The following is a 21,274-nucleotide window of genomic DNA, read 5'->3' as shown; positions in this document are numbered from 1 at the left end:
GCTTCCCTGCTCGCTCCTTCCTGGCCGGGGGCAGCCCAGAGCCTGCCCCACAAAGCATCCTAAGCTTGGCTTAAAGGGGGACTAAAACTGCTTTTAGGCTTTTCAAATTTACGTTGATGTTTAAGACGAGCTCCCTCCAGGCTTTACCGGTGGAGGGCGGAGGGGTCGATTCCCCATGTAGCCGCCCCAGTGGGCTGAAGGGGTGCTGGTGTGCTGCTGGGGGGGCTCTGCCCTGGGGTTCCCTGCTCTAGGACGCGCTCCTGAGGCTTTCAGGCTCCTTTCCTTATCTTGTCTTGGGTGGTGGGTTCCCTCCGTGGACTCCGAGGCCTTTCCAAGCCGCTTCCCTTTGTTGCTCATTCTTCTTCCTTTTTTTTTTTTTTTTTTCCTTTCCAGGATCCTTGTACTTGGCAGCTCTCCTCAGAGTCCAAATTTGATTTGATTTTATTTTTTTAATGCAATAAAAGCTGGCCAAACAATAACAGCAGCGGGGAGAAAAGGCCTGGAAGGGAGGGCTGAGCTCTTGCAAACCAGGAGTATAAATATTCTCAGCTGGTTTAGACTCTAAAACAGTTGTGCTATTCAGTACAAGCCTGCCATGAAAATCGCAGCGTGGAGAGAGGGGAAATAAAAATAGAAAGGAAAAAAAAAAGCACGATGTGGTTTAGCAGAAGCAAGGTCCAGCAAAGCCAAGCTGCAGGCAATGTTTAGGGAAGGGTTTAAGGGCTTTTAAGATGGGGGAATAAAGCTAAACGCGTGGCCTAGGGCAGGGCAGGGGGTTGAGGTGGGTGCCCCTGCACGGCCTCTCACCGCCGTGCCAGGCTTTGGGGAGCAGCCCTGAGGAAGAGGGGGGAAGGGGGGGGGGGGCTCTGTCCACCTCGAAAAGCTTCGTTCAGTTGGAAACTTCTTTCGAAAACTACTGTTCCGGTGGAAGGTCACAGTGGTCCTTTGAGTATGAAACTGCGAGACCCCCTTCCCCCTTCCCATCACGTGATTCATTAAATAATTAATGCCGAGCTTGCAGAATAGATATGTATTCGTCAGGAAAATCGCAGCCATGGACTCCTTGTGTCTGACGTGAAATTCAACTGTCCTTTAAAAAACAAGCCTAGAGCTGAGGGGAGGGGGGGGTAAAAAAAAAGAGGGAGAGAAAGAGCGAGAGGGAGAGAGAGAAAGAGGGGGAGAGGAGGAGAGAGGGAGAGGAGGCTGCAATAAAACAATTCTCAGGACCCACGAAGCCACGCCGAGGGCTGGATTATTGTAAGTAGCAGGGGCTTCCCAATTCCGAGCGTGTCTATATGTCCATGTAAATTTATTGTTTGTTATTAATGTTATTGTCGTAAAATGTGACAAATCGCCGTCTTCATTTCCTCCCATTTCTCTTCACATGGCGCTATGGATGTTTATACCCATCGAGGCATTTCATTGATATTTTTAGGAATATTCCCCTCTCTCCCTCTCTCTCCTCGCAACCTCCTTTTTTTTTTCCCCTCATCCCCCTTTCTTGATTTATTACAATAAACATGTCAGCAGCAGCGCGGCTGCCATTGTGTGTGTGTTTGTGAGAGAGTTGTGTTGTTTAGAGTGGTGGCCAAGATAAATCATTTCTGGAGTGAAAATGATGTGCAAGCGATGATATTTTAGAGCGAGGATCTCTCTCTGCCCCACTCCCTGGAGCTGATGATTTCAGGCGATTTACAGTAATAGATCAGCAGCTAATATGAAAGCTCTGGAGCTGGGGGTCTTAAATTACAGCATCTGTGATTACCAATTAAGGAAAGATTTGTATAAATTTGGGAAACCGGGAACGCCTCATTGCCATATAAACCTAGTAAAAAAGCACGACCTTAATATCAAAATCACAGCTCGGAGTCCTGCGCTGCAACATCACTTTCTGAACGATAACTCATTTTCTCTCAACTTCCCTCTCCCCATTCCCCGGCAGGACTCCTTGCTGGAGAACAGGCACAGGTTGCTTTAAGCATTTGCTGGAGATGCTTCGTTTTAAACCAGGCTCCGAAACAGAATTGAAATGCAACAAAATAATTAAGAATCATTTTAAACCAAGACCAAACCAGAGCTTACCGCTGGGAGGTCGCTGCCTCGGAGAGGCGCGGATCTGGTCCCAGGCGGGAAGGGGACTTTGCCCACCAAAGGCAGAACAAAGGGGGGCTATGAGAAATGAGGCGCTGCCGAGGGACCCAGCCCGGAGGGGTTGACCCACAGACAACAGCAGAAAGGGGGATAAGCTCCTCGCGGGTATCTCGTTGTGCTTTTGGTGTAGGAGGGTGACTTCGCGTGGCTCGCTCGGGCTAGGATGGTGATGGATGGAGAGGCAGAGAATAGAGCTCTTATGATGAGAGCTGGAAAAGGTGCTCTCAGGAATGCTCTAGGAGCCCGGGCCTGCTATTTATCTTGAGAAAAGCAGAGCTCCGAGGAGAAAGAGCACAGAAATAAGCTTAAATAGTAGCGTAACCTGGCCGTCAGCTGTTACCTTCAGAGCGATTCCTGTGCAAAACACAGCAGAGCTCTACTAGGGGAATCTCTTTCAAGCCACTGAGGTAGCGAAGCTGAAGCGTTTTGGGGACGAGATGTGTGTCCAGAACGGGAGGCACTGGTACCTGCTCGCCTGTCAGAGCGGGAAGCGCATCCTCCACGGCAAAGGGGAGGTCGGGAATCAACACTGCCCTCCCCTCCCGTCTCCAAACTGGACCAAATTGGTCCTGCCCGGGAGTGTTGAAAGGGAAGGAGGAAGTGGGAGATCGCGTTTTTAAATATTTTACAAGCTCCAACATGCGAGGAGTCAATAAAACTGACAACAGGAGCAAAGATTAAATGTTCGCACCGGATTCTCGAAGGAGAATTCCCTGAATTTTTCCCCTTCCCTTCTCTTTCCTCCCCTCTGCTCGCAGCCAAGTCTCACACCGCCCGAGCGGGGATATTTTACTCTGTCTGCCAGTGTAAACCTTTATGTAGCAAAATTAGAGGAACTCAGCGACTTTCATTAAATATTAAGGGAGATCCAGGGATGGTGACGGAGCCAGAAATACAGCATCATTCTCTGTCAAGCCCCGTATTAATTTAGGTTGTCGGCTTCAAATGGATGCAGACCCCCCTTCTTCCCTCTTTTTCTTCACCCCCTTTATTTTGTTCGGTGCTGGTTTGTTTTACGTGATGGCATTCCTATTTTTTTTTTTTTTTTGTTTTCTGTCGGTTTGGGATGTTGAGCATGAGAAATCGTCCCTTGGCGGGGGGCGGCTGCGGGCTCGGTGCGGAGGAGCCGCCCCGCAGCCCCCGCCCCGGGCGGCAGCCCCCTTTAAATCAATACCCGGGGCTCTATTTATCCCCGGTCCAGACGCCTTTGTGCGAGTGTCGCGCTTTAATAAGCAGATGTCAGGAGGAGATGGGGTGGCCGAGGGCCGCCGGGTCGCTGTGGCCGAACCTCCGTGCTGGGGACGCTGCCCCGACCCCGAGATCTGCCGGCCCAGCCCTGGAGGGGGGCTTGGCCCCGGGTTGGGGCTCCGCACCAGAAATAGGACCCCTGAGAAGACTCTCAGACTCCAGTTATGAGGCTCAGAGCCAGAACAGAAGCTCAGCTACTGGATAATAGCTCCAGAGCTCCCTTAGGCGACCCAGACCCAGGAGGTCATCCCATGACAGAGATAGGACCCCAAAACTTGGGACAGGAGCCTCCAACCTTGGAGGGGACCCCAGGCCTAGGCGGGTACCTCAGCCCTGGGTAGGAGAAGGCAGAATGTTCCCCATCCTGCTCTGTCACCGGCCGGCGGCTGATGGGGGCTGAAAACTGGGTCGGGGGCCGAAAACTGGGTCGGGGGCCCTGTAGGTGGTGTAAAACTTCTCTTCATGCAGGATTGGGCCTGGGGGGGCACCAGCTCCATCCCTCCCAAAACACAAGTTTCTTCCCTCTGAGGTTAGCGATCACTAGAGGGAAGTGGCTTGGTTTTGGCCAGAGCTGCTAGGGAGATTCCGGAGCAGAAGCCCTTGCCCAGAGCATCCTTTGCGCATCTGCGCGTCCCCCGCCGCCGCTGCTCTCCCAGCCTCACTACAAATAATGAGCGAATAGCTCCTTACCGTGTTTAAGTCGTGTTTCTTTATTAACTCTTTGAAACCGAGGTCTGGGGGGCTCTTTTCGAGAAACCAGCTATTGTACCTTAGAGTTACAAATGGCAGAAACAACGTCCAAGAGTCGGGAGGAGGCAATAAGCTACTCCAAGTCACTCAAGCAGCTTCGATTTCATTAGTTTGTGTGCAATAAGCCTTTCTCCTTGCCTGACATCTCGTCAGAAGTCTCTGGTCTATAGGCGCTACGAATCCGTGTTTAGCACATCTCATCCCCAAAGAGATATCCCTCCCTTCCCGTTTCGGCCAGACATCCCCTATCTTTTCCCAAAGAGGAAGCTATTAACGTTGTAAATATGAGTCAACAGCACCTTAATTCATAATTTATTGCAGGCGGGAGGAGAGAGTTATTTCAGATCAAAACATTGCGGAGGGCGAGAGCTGCAAGGCCGGAAAGGGGAGCAATAAAGGGGATAACGCGGAAACCCCGGGCTGAGGTGCGGAGCGGGCGTAGGGGCAGGGCCTGGCAGCAGCTCTACCCCATCCTTTTGTTTTCGTGGGTGTGTTTCCCCCTGGGAAGGAGCTTCAGCCCGCCCCTGTCCCCCGGTATCACCCCGAAACCGTCGCCGAGACCCGGGGACCTGGAGCCTATTGTGCTTCGTTTTCCTATTTCATAAGGAAACGAGCCCGAGTCATGAGCAGCCAGGACAAAAGCTCAGTTGCTTTTCAATTAAATAAGCAAAAGTCTGGAAACGGGGACTGTTTTCTTTGAGGTTTTATCTCTTTTTTTTTTTTATTTTTAGTGGGGAAGAGGGAGGAGGAGAAAGAAATAAAAGGCGACCACCGCATTTCAACACTTTTCTGTCCGTAACCATCCCAGCTGAAAAGGGAGGCTATAAATCAGAGGCGATGGTGGAGATTTGACTCCTTACTTTAGCGTAGATACAAGGGGAGGGGTTAAGGAGAAATCCCCACTCTTTGCTATTTCGTCTCCTTTTGATGTCCGACTCCGTGCGAAATGCATCGATGCTTTATTGGCAGCGGTATTGAGAGGTCAGGAGAGAAGCCTGAAAAACTTCGGGTCAAATTCTTTCCGAGCATGTCCCGGTGAAGTCAATGGGGAGCCGCAAACCGCAGCCCCTGTGCTCAGGGGGGACTGGGAGAGGAACCGGCTCCCCCCTCCCTGAACCCCTTTCCCACCACCCTGACCAGGACTCTATGAACCCACCACCTGCCCTGGTGCTGGGCGCCGTGGGGTGATGATGATGCTGGTGGTGGTGGTTTTTAGGAGGGGACGGTTTGCATCTTCCCGTTCCCTCCGGTTCTGGGGAGCTGTGACACGCTGCGCGCTTTCGCCAGCACGCAGATCCAGATTTCCTCTCCTCGCGCTGAGGTCAGCTGCAGAAAAGCCAAGTCTAAAAATAACCCCCAGGATCTGGTTTGTTGCTACTGGTACCTCAACACTCCCTGCGCTTCAAACACGAAAGTGCAAACTATTCCGTGGAAAAGGGCAAGATTTAATGGCAGGGTATTGCTGGGAAGGGTGGGAGTGAGAAAAAGTATTAAACCCGATGGGCTTTGCACAGCTTCTATTCCACACACCCCCCTTTCTTTCCCTCCCTTTCCTTCTTTCTATCCTTCGTTTTTTCCCCTTTCCCCGGCCGAGACATATGGAATCAATTTTGAATCCTGACACTGAAGGCTGGCCAATTCCTACTGGCTCTAAAAACCAGAATCCATTTGGTTCCCTTCTCTCCAGCACCCCTTGTCACTCAGTATTACAACCGTCTTGCAACATTTTAAGTCTTTATAAAGAGAAACAGCTTTCCAGAGAGATACGAAGGAGTCAGGAGTGGGGGAGGTTTTGGGGGGGGCACTTTTCCTTTTCTTTTTCCTAAAGGGAACGTGTTCTCGCCCCCCTCCCGACACCCCCATCCCACCCCGCTCGCTCGGTATCTCTCTGCAAAGGGGGCCGCATCCTTGCAATCCTTAAAGCTGTTTCGGAGGAGTTTCTATTTTTCTCCAGGTCAAGTCAGTTCCGTTTGAATCGAGGGAGTAAAAAAAAAAAAAAATAAAAAGGAGAAATAATTTAAAAATCAAAGCATCTTTAGGGAAACAAAATTCCAAATCGTCCGGGAAAGCCGTCAGCAAGATCCTTCCTCCGGGGTGCAATAAAGTAGTTGCTTCTCCTTAATTTGCCTGCTCCAGTTGCGAACTCGCCCCATCCGATCCGGTTTCGCTCCTTCTTCTTGAAGTCCTGGGTCGGACAGTCTCACAGGTAAGGAGTTCCAAACAAATAAATAAAGGAATGATGCGGCTCTGCCTTTCCTCCCTTCTCCGGCGCTCTGAGATGTAATGAATTGCTCCGAGAGCTTTGACAGGCTTCTCCCCCTCTCCGCTAGCTGTAGCTGACTTTCTGCCGCTCACAAATTAAGACTGATGCTTCGGGAGCGGGAGAGCTGGGGATGAGCAAAAAAAGACCTCGCAAGGTCCATAACGGGGACCGGCCGCAAAAAGCTTCTGTCCGAGGGTGTGATTCCTTGCGAAGTTTGTCTGGGATACATTTGGTAAAGGTTTAGCACCTCTCTCTTGTTTGAAAAAGAAACTACAAAAGCCCATTGGAAAAGCGGGTGTTAAACTGAAGAATGTTTGTGATGGTGATTTATGGCCCTACCAAGTTTTTTGTTTACTTGAAGCAGACCCTCATTACAAGGGCTTCTAAAAAAGAAAGCCCTCCCCCCCCCACCCCAAAAAGAAGCTTTCCCAAGCTCTGTGTATGTCCATAGCGGGTTTTCCCTCCCCAGGTCTGGGTGGAGTGGCCAGATGTGACCAACAAACATCTGGTTCATTGAGCTGCTGTTCCTTTTAGCCGAGCCGTGCGTTTGACCGCAATGGGTAAGAAGGAGGCTTCAATATTAAAGCGGTGGCTTCTGGGGTGTCCGAGCATGAAAATATTATGTTTAAAGAGGTTCGATGTTTGCTTGGGTTGGGGATAGGGAGCGAATGGCCTCCAAAACGGGTCATTCCGCTCAAATGCGGTGTCTGGGATCGAAGAGGATGGGCGGGGGTGTGTGTGAGATTACGCGTGGGAATATCGGATGCGTTATTTACTATGGGTTTGTGCTGTTCGGTTCTGGCTGCTCCCCCTCCATCCTGCCCCGTGAACGCCCGATGGGTATTTTAAGAGCGAGACAGGAGAACCGTTTGTATGGAGGGAAAAAAAAAAAAAACCCGAAACACGAGAAATGGGATTAAATCTGGGAAGTTGGGGTTTTTTTTCCGCTTTAAATACATACATAATCGTGCTCTGTTCTCCTTTGGTTCCTCTCCCTTTAGAGCGACATCATAACTTCATCCTCGGGACAATTTGCCAGGTCTAAAAATACTCTCTTAGACTGGGGAACTGGGAAAGTTTTGACTCAGTGGCTGATATTTCCCGAGGCGAGCTGCGATATTGGCAGAGCAGGAGCTCAGCTACACAGGCAGCTTCTTTATTTTATTCTTTTCCTTTTTGTTGTTGTTTTTGCCCTATTTTTCCACCCTGAAAATTGCTTTGCATTAAATTTCCTCAGCTCCAGATTTCTCTTTACTCGCCTCCAGCTAAAGTTGGGTGTTTTTACCAACCGCTTGATCTGTTGGCGAATGAAATCTGAGAAGAAACCGCAGGCCCTGAGTGGCCATAATTTAATTGATTTTATCATAAATCATCAACTTCATGAAGAAGCAAAGTTTTCATTGAAGTAAATTGATATTAATGGACACTTTCTGAAATGTAACCGTATAGATCTATAGGGTTGTGCTGTTCCCACTTCTGCTCTTTTGGGACAGCGGATTTTAGGGGGATGGGGGGGTGGGGGTATTTTTCTTCCTAGTTTTCTTTTCCCTCATCCTTCCTAAAAAGCGACTTATTCCCAGCTTCTTGGGGTTTTTTTTTGGGGGGGGGGGAAGAAAAGGTGGGGGTCTCAGATTTGCTTTGTGAGTGAATCCGGGATCACCGAGATGTGGGGGAAAAGAGCAAGGAGTAGTTTGGTTTCTCTGTGATATTAATCCAAATACTCCCCTAGGAGGCTTATTCCCTCTGCCCAGCCCTTTGGTGGGTGCAGAGGGGGGATATTTCTGCCCCAAATACGTGTGTCCCAGCTCGGCCCCGCCGCTCTCGCAGCCGTAAGAACTCGGACTGAAAGAGGATTTCAAACCCCCGCTTTCACCTCCGTGCCCTCTCCTGCGTTAAACATTGCCGTTCCCCAAACTTTCCCGCCCCATTAAAAATTAACCTGGGGTGGGTGGGAGCCCTTTGATGGGGGTGAGGAGGTGGCGTTGGGAGCACCCTGCAGCTCCCGAGGGGTTGTAGCGAGGGGAGCGCCTCGGGGTGCGCCGGTGTTTGGCGGGGGGGGGGGGGTGCGGAGATGCGGCGTGCAGGGAGGATGCAGGATTCCGTGGGATCCACACGCTTCCCTACAGACCATAAATACTCCACGTGAACATCCCAAAGTAGAGAAATGGAATTCCTTGCCACCACTTCTTCCTCCCTCTCCGGAGAGTTCCTCTTCAGAATTTGTTATTCTTTCTGCATTCTCAGAAGGAAGCAGGCACAATGGGGCTCATTCCTTCTCCCAGGTCCCTTCTGCCCCATGCCCAGCTTCTTCTCCAGCGCCAGCCGAGGCCAGGAATGAGGCGAGTATCCCTGCAAAAAAATAACCGAATTCCTTCCTTTTCTCATAGAAATGGCCACGACGGGAGCATGGTGCCTGGTCCTGCGGGAGGCTAAGGAAGGGCAATGGCAGAAAAGCACCAAATCCTCATTTTCTCCTTCTCTTTCTTACATATTGGTGATTGGGGGGGGGGGGGCCCCCCCCGCGGGAACGGAGTGGGGTTTAAAATGGGAAGAAACGGGGAGCCCCCGAGGAACCTCATCTTAGGGACCAGAGGAGTCGCCGTGGAGGGAGAAGCCCATCCTCGGGGCCTCGGGGAGGCTAAGAAGCCCTTCTCCGTTTTTTCTGCTCCCCCAGACCCGTTACTTTCCCCCTCCGTTTCCGTCGTCTTTGCCGTGGGGTTGGATGCTGAGGCTGCGGGAGCGGTGGGTGCTGCCGGTCTCTTTCCTCACCTATAGTGATTGTTCGCCTCCAGGTTAAAAGACAGAAAGGAAAACTGGTAGGAAAAATCAAAGGAAAAGCCACCCAGAGCCCCCCCAAGGGCCGGGCAGCCCCCGGGAGCGGGGGCACCTCCTGACCGGGAGCTCCAGGGAATTCGCTGATGCTGGAATTAGCGGGAGCGGAGGGGGAAGCCGGGAATTTCCCAATTCTGGGGAAAATAGGCAAAAGGTTGACGTGTCCCAGTCACGTGGGCGCATAATTCAAGCCATTATTTTGGCATTTGGGAAGGAGGAGGGAGAAGAGAGAGAAGAAAAGTGGGGACGGTGATTCCCAGTTCCCAGCCCGTCTCCGGTGTGCTGCTCCCCAAAGAGCTGTTTGCAACACGCTGATCCCCCAAACCGGTGTCCCCATGAGCCCTCCCGTACCCCTCAACCCCACCGCACCCCGTGGGAGCAAGGAGAAGTGGACCCATGGGAGCGGGGGGCTGCGGGGCGGGGGGGGAGCCTCAAGGGCCGCTGGCTTGATTTGGTTTTGGGTTTTGTTTTTGCTTTTTTGGAGACAATTCCAAAGCACTTCCGCTGATTGATCATTAACCTGGTGAGTTATTGCTCGTCTAAGCAAAGGTCAGGGGGAGAAAAAGGTCTAATCTGTCAAGGCAAAGCCAGCGCTCGCTCAGTTTCAGTTTGATTTCTTATCCGGGCTGGCTTCTGTTCGAGGTTTCAGGAGGTCCTGCACCCTCCATAGCTCTCGCCTCCTGCTCGGAGCTCTGCCCGCTCTCAGGCTCAGTGTCTGGGGAACGGGAAAACCCAAACTCCTTCCCTTCAGACTAAATAAAGAGCCGAGGGAGGAGGAGCGGCCCCGCGGAGCATCCGCGGGTGCGCAGCAGGGGCCGGGCGGGACTTGCGCCGCCTCCAAGAGAAAATGAACAGAGAAAAGCCCCCAGATCAAAACAAAGAACACGGGGGAGGGGAAGGGGGGGGGAACACCCTCCCTCCATCCCTCCTCTGTGCTTGCGCTGCCAGGGAATATATGAAAAACAAAGAAACACCCCCCCCCCCCCTCCTCCGCCCTCCGCGCTAGAGCCGTTGTTTATTCCAGCTTCTTCGGGCTTGTTTATTTGTTTCTCTTTTTGCCTCCTCCCTCCTACATCCCCTTCCAAATAAACGCGTTTTTCTCTCTTTTTCCCACCTCTTCCCTGCCCTCTTCTCCTCTTCCTTCCAGCCCGGAACTTGCTGAAAACAGGATGAGTTCACAGCGCAGAAAAAGCTTTTTCTTTCCTTCTTTTTCCTTTTCCCCTCTTTACAAACCTCTGTGTGTGCTCTACAGAGGGACCTGAAAAGCCGGGGGAGGGCTGGGACGTAAGTGGAATATTGCCAGAGCTGTGTATTAAACTGTGCGCCCATGTAATAATAACAGTAATAAAACCTCCAGCTTTAGGCCGCCGAGCAGAGAAGGTCACGAAGCATCAGCGGGGGATTTATGGACTTGGGGATGTTATCACGAGCAGAATAGGGGTGTGAGGGGAACATTTTTATTCGAGATTAATAACATCAACATACAGAACGGAAACGGGATTATTAAAGCGTTGGAATGTTCCCCTAAACGAAAATTTTGTTAAATGAGATTGTTTTGTCTTTCTCCTTTTCTTTCCCCCTTCCCGAATCCTTCGTGCCAAAGTTGTGGCGATAAATCTCGGCGTGGCTTTCAAGATGTTTACGTCTCCAAACCGTTAATTCTGATACCGAATCACTTCCCCGTGGCCTCGTACACTGCAGCGCATCTCCATCCTTCCCCCTCCCTTCGTGGTGATCCCTCCACCATACTGGAGAAACACCAAAACCCACATTCTGGATCTTTCAGGCTTTGCTACCTCTATTTTCTCTGTTATATTGATGTCGAACCCAGAGCTATTTAGCTGCAGATATTTAGTCTCTTAAACGCATTTAACCCTGAAAATACCACCAGAATTTAACCCACACCCTTCCCAATGTATATATATTTGAAATAGCATCTGGAATTCACCACCAGCAGTAAGCAAACCGCCCCTGGTCCACACCAAACGCTTCCATCACACGCGAACCCCAGAGAGGGAGAAGCGTTTCCTTCGGGGGGTTGTACGGGGGGAAGAAGGACGGAGGGAGAGCAGGGATTTACCGAAATAACCCTGGTGCCGGGATGAGGATATCGGGTCCTGGAAATGCCGGTGACTGGGGTGGGTGATAATGTCAGAGGAACTGCTGGGGCTTTTGTTCACCAGAGCCCATCTTCTCCCCTTTTCCACGCAAAGGTTCCTCTGGGTGATGAATCCCTTCGTTTCTCACCGAAGTTTCATACTTTGTTTTTTCTCCTTCCCCCTTCCCAGCTCTCCTCCTTTCCCAAAGCCCGCCACTGCCTCGGCTTTGCTGGACCAGACGTTCCACAACCGGTGAGTTTGGCTCAATATCCTACCTGTGCGTGTCTCTGTGTCTCCCTTCATTCCTTCTCTGAGGGCACCCAAAGTGAATCCCCCTCCTGTCCCATCCAGTCCCGTCCCTCTCCCCCATCCCCAGGATAAGCAGGGCTGCCCTGCATTTCACCGGACTATTTTCATTTTGCTACTGGCTTGCCCTTAAACTTGTGATTTATGAGCGTAACTTTGAGGGAGTGTTTTAAATTGAAGATATTTCCTGTACTCCCTTTGAAGGGAAATCCAGGCAGATTGCAACATTTGCTGCTGATTTCGGGATGAGGGCGAGGGAGTTACATCTTAAAGAAAAATAAGCTGCAACCAAAGCAAAGATGCCAAAGGGAGCCTAAAAACTCTGCTTGCAGGAGCTCAGCATCTAAACGTGCAACGACCTTCTAAAAGGTTTTTTTTTTTTTTTTTTTTTTTGGCTGCTAGTTAAAGTTAAAGCACGGTTTTGCACTTCAGAGGAGTTCTCTGCGGTATCCGAGGGACTTCTGGTTGCTTGGGCACTCCCAGTTAGTCAGTGGAGCTCCAGATCAGAAACCTAGAGAGTATTTTACCTACTGAGAAGTCTTTAAAAGAATAGTCCACTACTGGTTTTCATCCTTCCTTCCCTGGAATGTCAACGCCGGGGCTCCAGAGTAAGAACTGGCTTGAAGGAGAAGATTTATGTTGGAGTAGTTCATGAAAAGTTTAAATAGGGGGAAAAATAATGGTGTCCGCCGGTGGAAAGCTCCCTGCCAGCAGAACAATAGCTGGAAACACCGCGGTCCGTGGAGTAGGACTTTATCCATCACCTAGAAACCCTCGAGTAAGTCCTCTCAAAAGTCAAGTGTTTCCTGGGACACGCTTATTTTTCTTCCTGGAGTTCTCAGCCTAAAGGTGCACACACAGATATGAAAAACCCCAAACCACCTCCCCCCCCCCCGCCCCCGACGGGCCGTCCCTTCGCGGCGAGGTCCGAGGAGCCTTTTGTGATCCCACTTTTTCCTGCTTTGCTAATTGTAAATTCCCCCCGTCAGCACTTTAAGCTAAAGGAGCGAGCGCCAGAATTAAAGGAGGGGAGAGAACTGCGATGGGGAACAAAAGTAGCACTTAAAGAAGAAAAGAACAAAAATCAAGAAAGGAAAGTGCAGACACCTCCATTCCTCCCCGCCTTCCGCCCCCTCGCAGCTCCTCCTCATTACGGGCTTTCCCCAAAACGCGAGTTTCTGCTCTCGCAGCCGCGTGGGAACGGGGAAGGCGTAAATCTCCTGTGGCGGCAGCGCCTCGCTGGCAGCAACGGCCTTATTAATAATAGCAATAATAATCATCTTTATGGCTCAACACCTCGCTGCTCTGGCCTCCCCCGGGGGTAGTTTGAGCCCCGACACCCCCCTTCCCCCCCGTAAACCCCACACCTCCACCCTGGCGGAAGCCGGGAGGAGCCCCCAAGACGCTGGGACGCTCAAAGTTAACGCAGAAAGTTACGCGGGGCCTCGGAGTTGCAGCAACACGAGCGGTTCCCCCTTTTCTCCCCCTCCCTTGCAATCACCGTGCCCGGCGGCTTCTGTCCATGTGTCCCCCCCTCAATCCCCAGAAAAAGGGGTTCGGGGCTAAACGCCACCGAGGGGTGGGGGGTGGGGGTTGGGGGCAGCAGGGTGGGGGGCTTGGGGGGGACATGCTATGACTATGTTATTAGCATGAATCGACGCCTAACTGGGGAGCACGTGAAGCCGCGGCCACGTCCGCGCCCGCGCCCAGGCCGCCGGTCACCACCGCTGCCATTAGCATCGTTTTTCACTAGTGACGCTGTTCGGGAGGCTCCTTGGCTCTTCCCGGCAATCCAAACCAAATCTCGGGGTTTAAAAACAGCCTCCCCCCCCCCGGCTTTATCCCCCCTTTCACCCTCCTTCAGTAGCCTGGATTCTTTGCGTTATTATTTTAATCCCAGCCAAGCATTGCATAGTTAAAAGGGGGGGGTGGGGGTGGGGGTGGTTGTGTTCAGCTTTTCTTTCTTTCTTTTTTTTTTTCCCCTTCTCCTTTCCCTTCTTCCCCTTTGCTGTGGAAAGCAGAGGCCATTGTTATCAGTGAGCAGCGCGTACCAGCTATAGGGCAACTCGAATCTCAGGGTCTGGCCATTCAAAGCCCTCAGCACATCTTGGAAGCTGGAAAGCATCTTGATTTTTTTATTTCCCCCCCCCCGCCTCCCTTCTCTTCCCAAACGGAGACAGAGAGACAATTTGAGCTGCCGTAACCGAAAGCTCCACTGGCTGAGCCCCCTCCCCCTCTGTTTGGGCTTTTTTTTTTAGTCCATATATACATGCATATGCTGGATTTTGTTCCTCTCTCGCTCGTATATTCCTTTAACGCTTTTAAAGGAAGGGGGTCATTCCTTGCTTATTGATTGCGTGGATGCTGGATGTGAAAATATATTATGTCTGCCTGTGCTTTGCTCGTCAGAGACTAAGGTAAGCCGGACTCAAATAGGCTATCACTTTGTGAATGGCGGAGTATATGTCCCAATGATTTATGACCATATGACTCCAATCTCGGTTCAAGAAGAGTTCACAAGCTTTAAGCTTCCTTCCACGCAGAGGCTCCTTCGCAGCCCTCATCCAGGGCCCTTTCCCCCCCGCTTTACAACTGGGGAGTTCTGGCTGGGGTGAAGCTCGGTTGTGGGGGAGGGAAGAGGGAAATTTTAGGAATGTGTCTCTATTTTGCAGGCATATCCAGCGCCAAGGCAGGAGCTGGGGTCTGAGCTCTTCCTGAGCAGCCGCCCTATTGTTAAGGGCATGTTTGGAATATTTATTATTAATAATAATTGAAATGAAAAGCGGGGCTCTGCCTGGTTTCGCTGGCGCTGGGAAATGTACCTTGGGAGGGGGCGGGGGAGGGGAAAGGAGCTGCTCTTCCTCCTCAGCACAGGCAGGTTGTGAATTTGGGGGTTCCAACATGGAGGGGATGGCGTTAACACCAGAATACCTCTGCCTCGGACTCCTCTTTCCTTTTGCCTTCGACCGCCGGATTTTTCCTCCTGAGCATCCTCCTCCCCGCAGCCCTCTCGCACCTTCCCTTCGATTTTTCTTCTTTTTCTCCTCTTTTCTCGTCTTTTGATTTGGTTTTTTTTTTTTTTTTAATGCCTCCAAACCCCCGCACTCCGAAGTTGCCGGCAAAGAGTTTGTGTTAAACGCTACCGCTCGCAAAAAGTGAAACTTGGAGCGTGAGGAAAAGCGGCAGCGCGGATCCCACCCGGCTTTAACCGCACCAGGAGATAATCGAATATTTATTATTCTGCCTGAGATGTGCTTTTTTTTTTTTTTTTTTCTAAAGCAATTCCTTGGAGTAAATAATTAGGATCGCGCCGTCCTCGGCGAAGATAAATGAGCGGCATTTGCGAGGCGCTGAGAGATGAGGTACAAAAGCAAAGCTGTGGAAGCCACGAGCGAGCTTTTGGGCGAAGGGGGTTGTAAATTTATTTTATGGACATGAAAAAAAAACAACAACCTCACACACCAAAAATCCCCCCAAACCAACAAAAAAAACCAAACCAGCGATCGTCGCTGTTATTTTTAGCTGCTTTAGCTCAGCCTCTTGGCTCGGTTTGGTTGGGATTTGGTGGGGGGGGGTTTAACAAACCTATGCCAGACAGGAAGGGCCTTGGAGAAATTCCCACCTCTGGCCTCGTAGATATTTTCAGCGAAGCTATTCATAAGAAAGGCGCTGCTGTTGCTTAATTCATTCCCAGCTCGGGCTCGGGGAGTGAAGTCTACTTTTTAATAAGACATATTTATCATGGCGAGGAAAAGAAGCACGAGTTAACTCCCCGTCCTCTCGCTAGACAATAACGCACCTCCGTGGAAGACACAACACGGATCTGGGAATGCAGAAAGGATTGAATCCGTGTGGAAAAGCAAAGCAGCTCCTCCGTGGCCACATCTTCGGAGGCTGCGAGGGTTTCGTATGACATGACAGAAGAGCAGAGCAGTCAGGGAAGGGGAAAAAAAGATGTTATTTATTGTCGAGCTGTGGCTTCTGTTAAACCCCGGTACTTAGAAATATCTCATCAGGGTTTATCTCCACTGAGTTTATTTTATTTTATTTTAGAGAATGAAAGAGCCCAGATAAAATTAAATATACAAGAGATAGAATTAAATATACAGTGGGTATCAATTTCCAAACAGAATGCACGGGGTTCCTCGCAGCTCCGAGCTGCGGAGAGAAGCCTCTGCCTTTGTAAAATATGTGAGCTGCTGACTGAGTCTCACACATCGGCTTGTTTCCAGGGCAAGATAGTTTTCATATTTCCAAGGGTATTTCTACTCTGTCCTTATGGTCAAGTAAAGTTTATGCTTTGAGAAAAGACAGAGGAAAAGATCAAGAAAAATGAAAAGGGAGAGGAATCAAAGAGGAAGGTTTCATTTTGTAATTTGAGGCTTTGGACTGGGGTTTTTTAGACTTTTGAGCTTAGACAGAGGGAGGGAGGAACAATACAAAATCAAAGGGAGGAAAGTTAGGAGCAAATGGCCTGGTGATGGGTTTGTTTTCCAAGGGAAAAGAAAAAGGAAAAACCCCAAATCCAACAGCAATTAAACTGGTTTTGGAGTCACATCTTACCAGCGGCAGCTCCAGGTTAGGACCGACAAGCACAAAGCAGAGCAGGCGCTGAAGGGCTGTGTTTTCTAAATACAACCTGTGCTGTGCTGCCAGAGAGGGGGAGGCTATCAAACAGGCCAAAGGAGGCACATTCTTGAATTCATGCCCCCGCTTAAATCTGCTTGAAATATTTGCACTGAATTCCAAAGACATTTGTGAGTCCCTGTGTAAACAGCAAATGAAGCCAACTGTGTTAGGACACCCATTACCTGCAGAAAACATAGTGACTATTTGCTAGTTTCAGTTTAAAACTGGTTTCAGTTTAAACCAGACTATTTGCTGGTTTCAGTTTGAGGCCTTGTAATCAACTTGGCAGACTTTTAATTTCTGATGCTATAAGGCCTGGCTGTTTTTTCTGTGTGTGAATGGCTGATTAGAATAGGTCAGGGGTAAGAAAGCAAGACTTCATTCCTTTCATGCTTGGAGCCAGCAATTATCCATTCTGTACTCTCAGATTTACATTAATGTGGGTGCTCTCTAAATATGGATGTGTGCATGTGCACATGATACTACATGCATACACACACACATATTTAGATGGGAGTGCACATGTAAGCATGGTGTGTGTGTATATATGTATATAGAGAAATAGAGAAGTAAATAGATTTATACAGCGGAAACCACGTGTACTCGTAGAGCATGTGTGTAGTTACACATCCTGGGGGCTATTTTCCAGGGAAAAAAGGGTGCAAGCAAGGAACCAACCAAGTAGGAAAACTACCCCCCAAAATGAGCTCAGCACTTTTGCGCAGTAACATTTGTTGAGCCTCCTTAGGCTGTGCACAGGACAAAATCTGCTCAAAGCATCTGTTCGGCCTGTTCGGCGGGACCCTATTCATGTCATGGGCCTTTCAGGCTCCAAGATGGATTCATAGGCTGGGTACTATTATTGTGTGTTTTCTCCTAACCTTTCAGGTCAGCTTCCAATAGACAGCTGGAAACAGCCTGTCACGTGGCCTTGGGGTGCCAATGTTCTGCCATAGGGGTGTCAAGACCCTGGTAGCTGGAAAAATCATTTTGGGGAGTCCCAGAGATGCAGAAGACAACGTACTACGACAGCTCCACAATCTTTGGGGGTTACTCCTATGGGAATGCCAATGGATTCAGCTACGAGGGTGCCCAGCAGTCCTTCCAGCCGGCCTCTCACGTGGAGAACGACTACCAGAGGTCCGCCTGCTCCCTCCAGTCTCTTGGCAACACAACCCCGCATGCAAAAAGTAAAGACCTGAATGGAAGCTGCATGCGTCCAAGTTTGCCCCAGGAGCACCACCCGCCTCCCCCCATCTCGCCGCCCCCAAACCCTGCCACCAACAGCACCAGTAACAACAGCAATAACCAGGCGGGGAGCAGTAAAAGTGCCCCCAGCAAAGCCAACCTCAGTGCAAATGCCAGTCTCACCAAGCAGATTTTCCCCTGGATGAAAGAATCCAGGCAAAACTCCAAACAGAAAACCAGCTCCCCTAGCACAGGTATACGGCTCTGCTTTCCTAAACAGCGAGGGAACACAGCCACTGGGTGCAGTGGTCTGGTTTGGAGGGAGGGGAGAGGATCCAGCAAGGATCCAGTGAGGATCCTGTTGTGGGGCATGATCCCAAAACTGCCAGCCACATGCCCTGGAAAGGCCAAGAGAGCCTTGGCTTGTCCTGCAGCACTGACTGTGCACACTTGGTTCATTTTCAAGACATCCAGAGCACTGCAGGGAGATACAACCAGGTGGTTGTACACAGCCAATGTCTGACTGTGTACAGATACATGGAAATGTCCACCCACTGCTCGGCCCAGTGGTGCTAAAGCAGAGTACTTGTTCTCTTCCCACCTCCCTGACCCCAGACACAGCAGTAAACATGGTGCTCTCAGTGTATGTGTGTGTGTGTATAGGCCGTGAGCACAAACGTGTGTATTTTTCATGCATTCATGTGCATCTCTAACATGAGAGAGAGAACAATCAGTAGAGAAATCTCACTGTTTTGAGCAATAAGTTCATCTCAGCATTGCTGCACACACTTCACTCTATATGAGTATAATTTATGTGGTCTATACATGTTTATCTCACAGAAAGGTAGGTACAAATGCCATCTTTGAAGGGCATACATGCCAATATTTGGGTTACTCAAGTGCAAGACATACATAAGATGTGTGCGTGTGCATTTGCACCTCAGCAAACACAATTCCTCCCCACACTGCCCTGTGTTAGTGTTAATGGGCTTTGCAGTCACTGCCCCCCTGCCAAATATTATTTTCTCCAAATTATTTGTTGGAAATAATCGACTCGTAAATAAATGGCCCTGGAATCCTTTTCTCCATGACATGATCAAATTTTCATAAACCAGGGGCAGCTTTGGAGAACAGAACTCTTAATAAATGACATGATTATGGAGTGCAGGCTAATGCGAAAGGGTGATGGAAGGGGGGGGGGTTGAACTCTTGTGCCTGTTCCAGGATTTATTAAGAAACGATGCATTCAATTGCTGCATGTAAGTAATTATCTTTGATTTCATTTTGCGGCCAGCAGAAACCTGCAGCGGCGAGAAAAGCCCTCCAGGCTCCTCGGCCTCCAAGAGAGCCCGTACAGCCTACACCAGTGCTCAGCTGGTGGAGCTGGAGAAGGAATTCCACTTCAACCGCTACCTGTGCAGGCCCCGCCGCGTGGAGATGGCCAACCTGCTGAACCTCAGTGAGAGGCAGATCAAGATCTGGTTCCAGAACAGAAGGATGAAGTATAAGAAAGATCAGAAGTCAAAAGGCATGGGGTCTTCTTCTGGAGGGCCTTCACCCACTGGCAGCCCACCCCAGCCCATGCAATCCTCTGCTGGATTTATGAATGCCTTGCACACCATGAGCAGTAACTATGATGCCCCCTCTCCACCTTCCTTCAATAAACCCCACCAAAATGCCTATGCCATGTCAACTAACTACCAAAACCCCATCAAAGGCTGCCCCTCCCAACAGAAATACGCCAATACGGCCCCCGAGTACGACCCCCATGTCTTACAAGGGAACGGGGTGGCCTACGGGACACCCAATATGCAGGGAAGCCCCGTCTATGTTGGAGGTAACTATGTGGATTCTATGCCCACCTCTGGCCCATCCCTTTATGGCCTCAATCACCTGCCACATCACCAGGCCACCAACATGGACTACAATGGGCCTCCCCAGATGCCCCCGAGCCAACACCACGGACCATGTGAGACCCACCCCACCTACACAGACCTTTCCACGCACCACGCTTCTTCTCAGGGCAGAATCCAAGAGGCACCCAAGTTGACCCACCTGTGATAGGGAGCAGGGGCAGGCTCAGGCAAAGTGGATGGGACCCCACCATGGGGCATGGGAGAGGGGAAGAGGGCAGGATCAGCTTCAGGAACATTTGCGTTGAGCTGTTTTCTTTCTTTCTTTGACAGGGCAATTTCTACTAGCTTGTTGTGCTTGCTATTGTTATTGCTGGGTTTATTAGGCACAATTTCCAAGCATTTCAGTAGCTCTCTCTCTGAAGAGGTATACCTCCTGTGTTTCAGCACAAATGTTTCTGAAGTGGATCTGAGGTAGTTTTATGGGAATCTAGCCAATTTCAAGCAGTAATATCCTTCATTTCCAATCCAAGCATAGATCGTCATTGATAATTTTTGGACATTGGGAAGGAGAATGGTCAGGAGTCAGGTCTTTACAGTTGATGTCTCTGCATCTACATCAACATGCACAAGTGTACAGATATGCAATCAAGAGAGATTCACAAGAAAACTACCCTCTTCTTGACTCCTCAAGAGGAACCTCGTGCTTTTCCTTCCCAGCCTTATGAGGAAGTGCACTGAGTAACTTCCCACCAGTCACCACATAAACTGCAAATATACAAACCTGCCAACGCCTGGGATTCATGCTCTTCCCCTCCAGCCCCTGCCTCCCCTCTCAGTAATAACAATAATCATCATCAAACTAGAATAAGAGAGGTCTAAGTATTGCAAAAGGTTTGGGAAATATGGGTTTTGAAATGCCTCAACCCCCCAACAATAACAGCAGTCCAAAGAGAGGAAGAAAGAGTTGACAGGTCTGAATATTTTCCCACCTTTGCCTCTGATGACATGAAGTCTCCATTCAACAGTGTTGGGTTTGTTTTTGTTTGGGAGTATTTTTCTTAGGGTTCCTTAACAGAAAAGCAATCTTAAGACTCAGAAGTCCTACACTTCTTTCCTCCTCTTCTCTTGACCTTACGTGAAAACAGGGTATATTTGAACAAATGGAATGTCCTCCCATCGAAGCAGAAGTGAATGGATCTCTAGTATTTGCTAATGCTTTCTTGTCTGGACATCTTTGTTGCACTTAGAGTTTACATATAATGGGTATAAAAACAGCTTTGAAGGGCTTTTGTCCAACTCAGATGAGATGCCCTTCAATAGGTGTGTGTTCTGGTGAACATTCATATATATTTATTGGTTATAGCCAGTTTAAAATATTTTCCTTTTTTTTTGTATTATTTATCCCCAATATTATGTATTTATATGAGGAAAAAACAAACAAACAAAAAAAAAAACAAAAAAAAAAGAAGGAATCAAATTGTACTTTTTTAGTATTTACTTGTTCTAAAGGACATTGTGTTTCCTTGTCATTGTACAACAAGCTTATTTTAGTTATTGTAATTTAGGAAGACCAGTAGTTTTATGTTACCTTCGTACTTATGAAAAATGTAATTAGTTCTACTGGAGGCATGAGAGCAGAACCAGCCTGTAATTGTATAGTCCTGAATTAGAACTATAGCTAATCCTTCCCTCCCTCCCACCTCACCCCGCCTCTTCCGAGCTCTTTCTTTGTTCTTATAGTAGTTATTTTGTTTCCTTGATAAGGGTTGTCTGTTGAACAATTCTTGAATAAACTTTCTGTTATCCATTTTATCTCGTCCTCTCGATGGGATTTAAAAGAGAAAAGGAACCACATGGATGTGAAAACAGCGAGGAGAAGGCAAGGATGGGGTCTGGGCAGCGGTTCTGGGTCTGTGTCCCCTCCTGGGCTGAGAACCGGAGGATCTGAGTTA

At 49.5% G+C, this 21,274-nt stretch overlaps 1 protein-coding gene and 1 long non-coding RNA gene across 10 annotated transcripts; one reads left to right on the top strand and one right to left on the bottom strand.

Annotated features, from left to right (window-relative positions):
- The first annotated feature begins 248 nt into the window (after positions 1-248).
- On the top strand, positions 249-21,134 carry HOXB3 (homeobox B3). Of its 8 annotated transcripts, none has more exons than XM_061343104.1 (5): positions 5,325-6,355; positions 11,533-11,595; positions 13,977-14,066; positions 17,167-17,720; positions 18,761-21,134. In XM_061343104.1, exons 4-5 carry the CDS (start codon positions 17,285-17,287, stop codon positions 19,525-19,527), a joined length of 1,203 nt encoding a protein of 400 aa, XP_061199088.1. In that variant the 5' UTR covers positions 5,325-6,355; positions 11,533-11,595; positions 13,977-14,066; positions 17,167-17,284; the 3' UTR covers positions 19,528-21,134. The 8 variants fall into 8 exon arrangements, with proteins under 8 accessions (XP_061199084.1, XP_061199088.1, XP_061199082.1 ...); XM_061343098.1 differs by lacking the exon at positions 13,977-14,066 and adding an exon at positions 6,882-6,972; XM_061343100.1 differs by lacking the exons at positions 5,325-6,355; positions 13,977-14,066 and adding an exon at positions 249-1,257.
- On the bottom strand, positions 10,686-12,544 carry LOC133206848 (uncharacterized). 2 transcript variants are annotated; one of them, XR_009723888.1, is made up of 2 exons: positions 12,177-12,544; positions 10,686-10,992 (listed from the first exon to the last, which is right to left on the bottom strand). It is a non-coding gene; the product is annotated as an uncharacterized LOC133206848 (long non-coding RNA). The 2 variants fall into 2 exon arrangements; XR_009723889.1 differs by lacking the exon at positions 12,177-12,544 and adding an exon at positions 11,619-12,166.
- Positions 21,135-21,274: the final 140 nt, after the last annotated feature.

The sequence above is a fragment of the Neopsephotus bourkii genome, unplaced genomic scaffold (genome assembly GCF_033783945.1).
Source record: "Neopsephotus bourkii isolate Nb327-2 ecotype Australia unplaced genomic scaffold, CSIRO-AGI_Nbou_v1 NB_1821, whole genome shotgun sequence".
Taxonomy (NCBI): Eukaryota; Metazoa; Chordata; class Aves; order Psittaciformes; family Psittacidae; genus Neopsephotus; species Neopsephotus bourkii.
This window is presented reverse-complemented; position numbering and strand designations above follow the sequence as displayed.

What these genes read in the sequence shown, in the direction of transcription:
- HOXB3 (XM_061343100.1), top strand. Translation starts at nt 17,285, where the DNA reads ATGCAGAAGACAACGTACTACGACAGCTCCACAATCTTTGGGGGTTAC. An exon ending in AACCAGCTCCCCTAGCACAG is followed by an intron (nt 17,721 to 18,760) that starts GTATACGGCTCT and finishes TTTTGCGGCCAG; the next exon opens with CAGAAACCTGCAGCGGCGAG.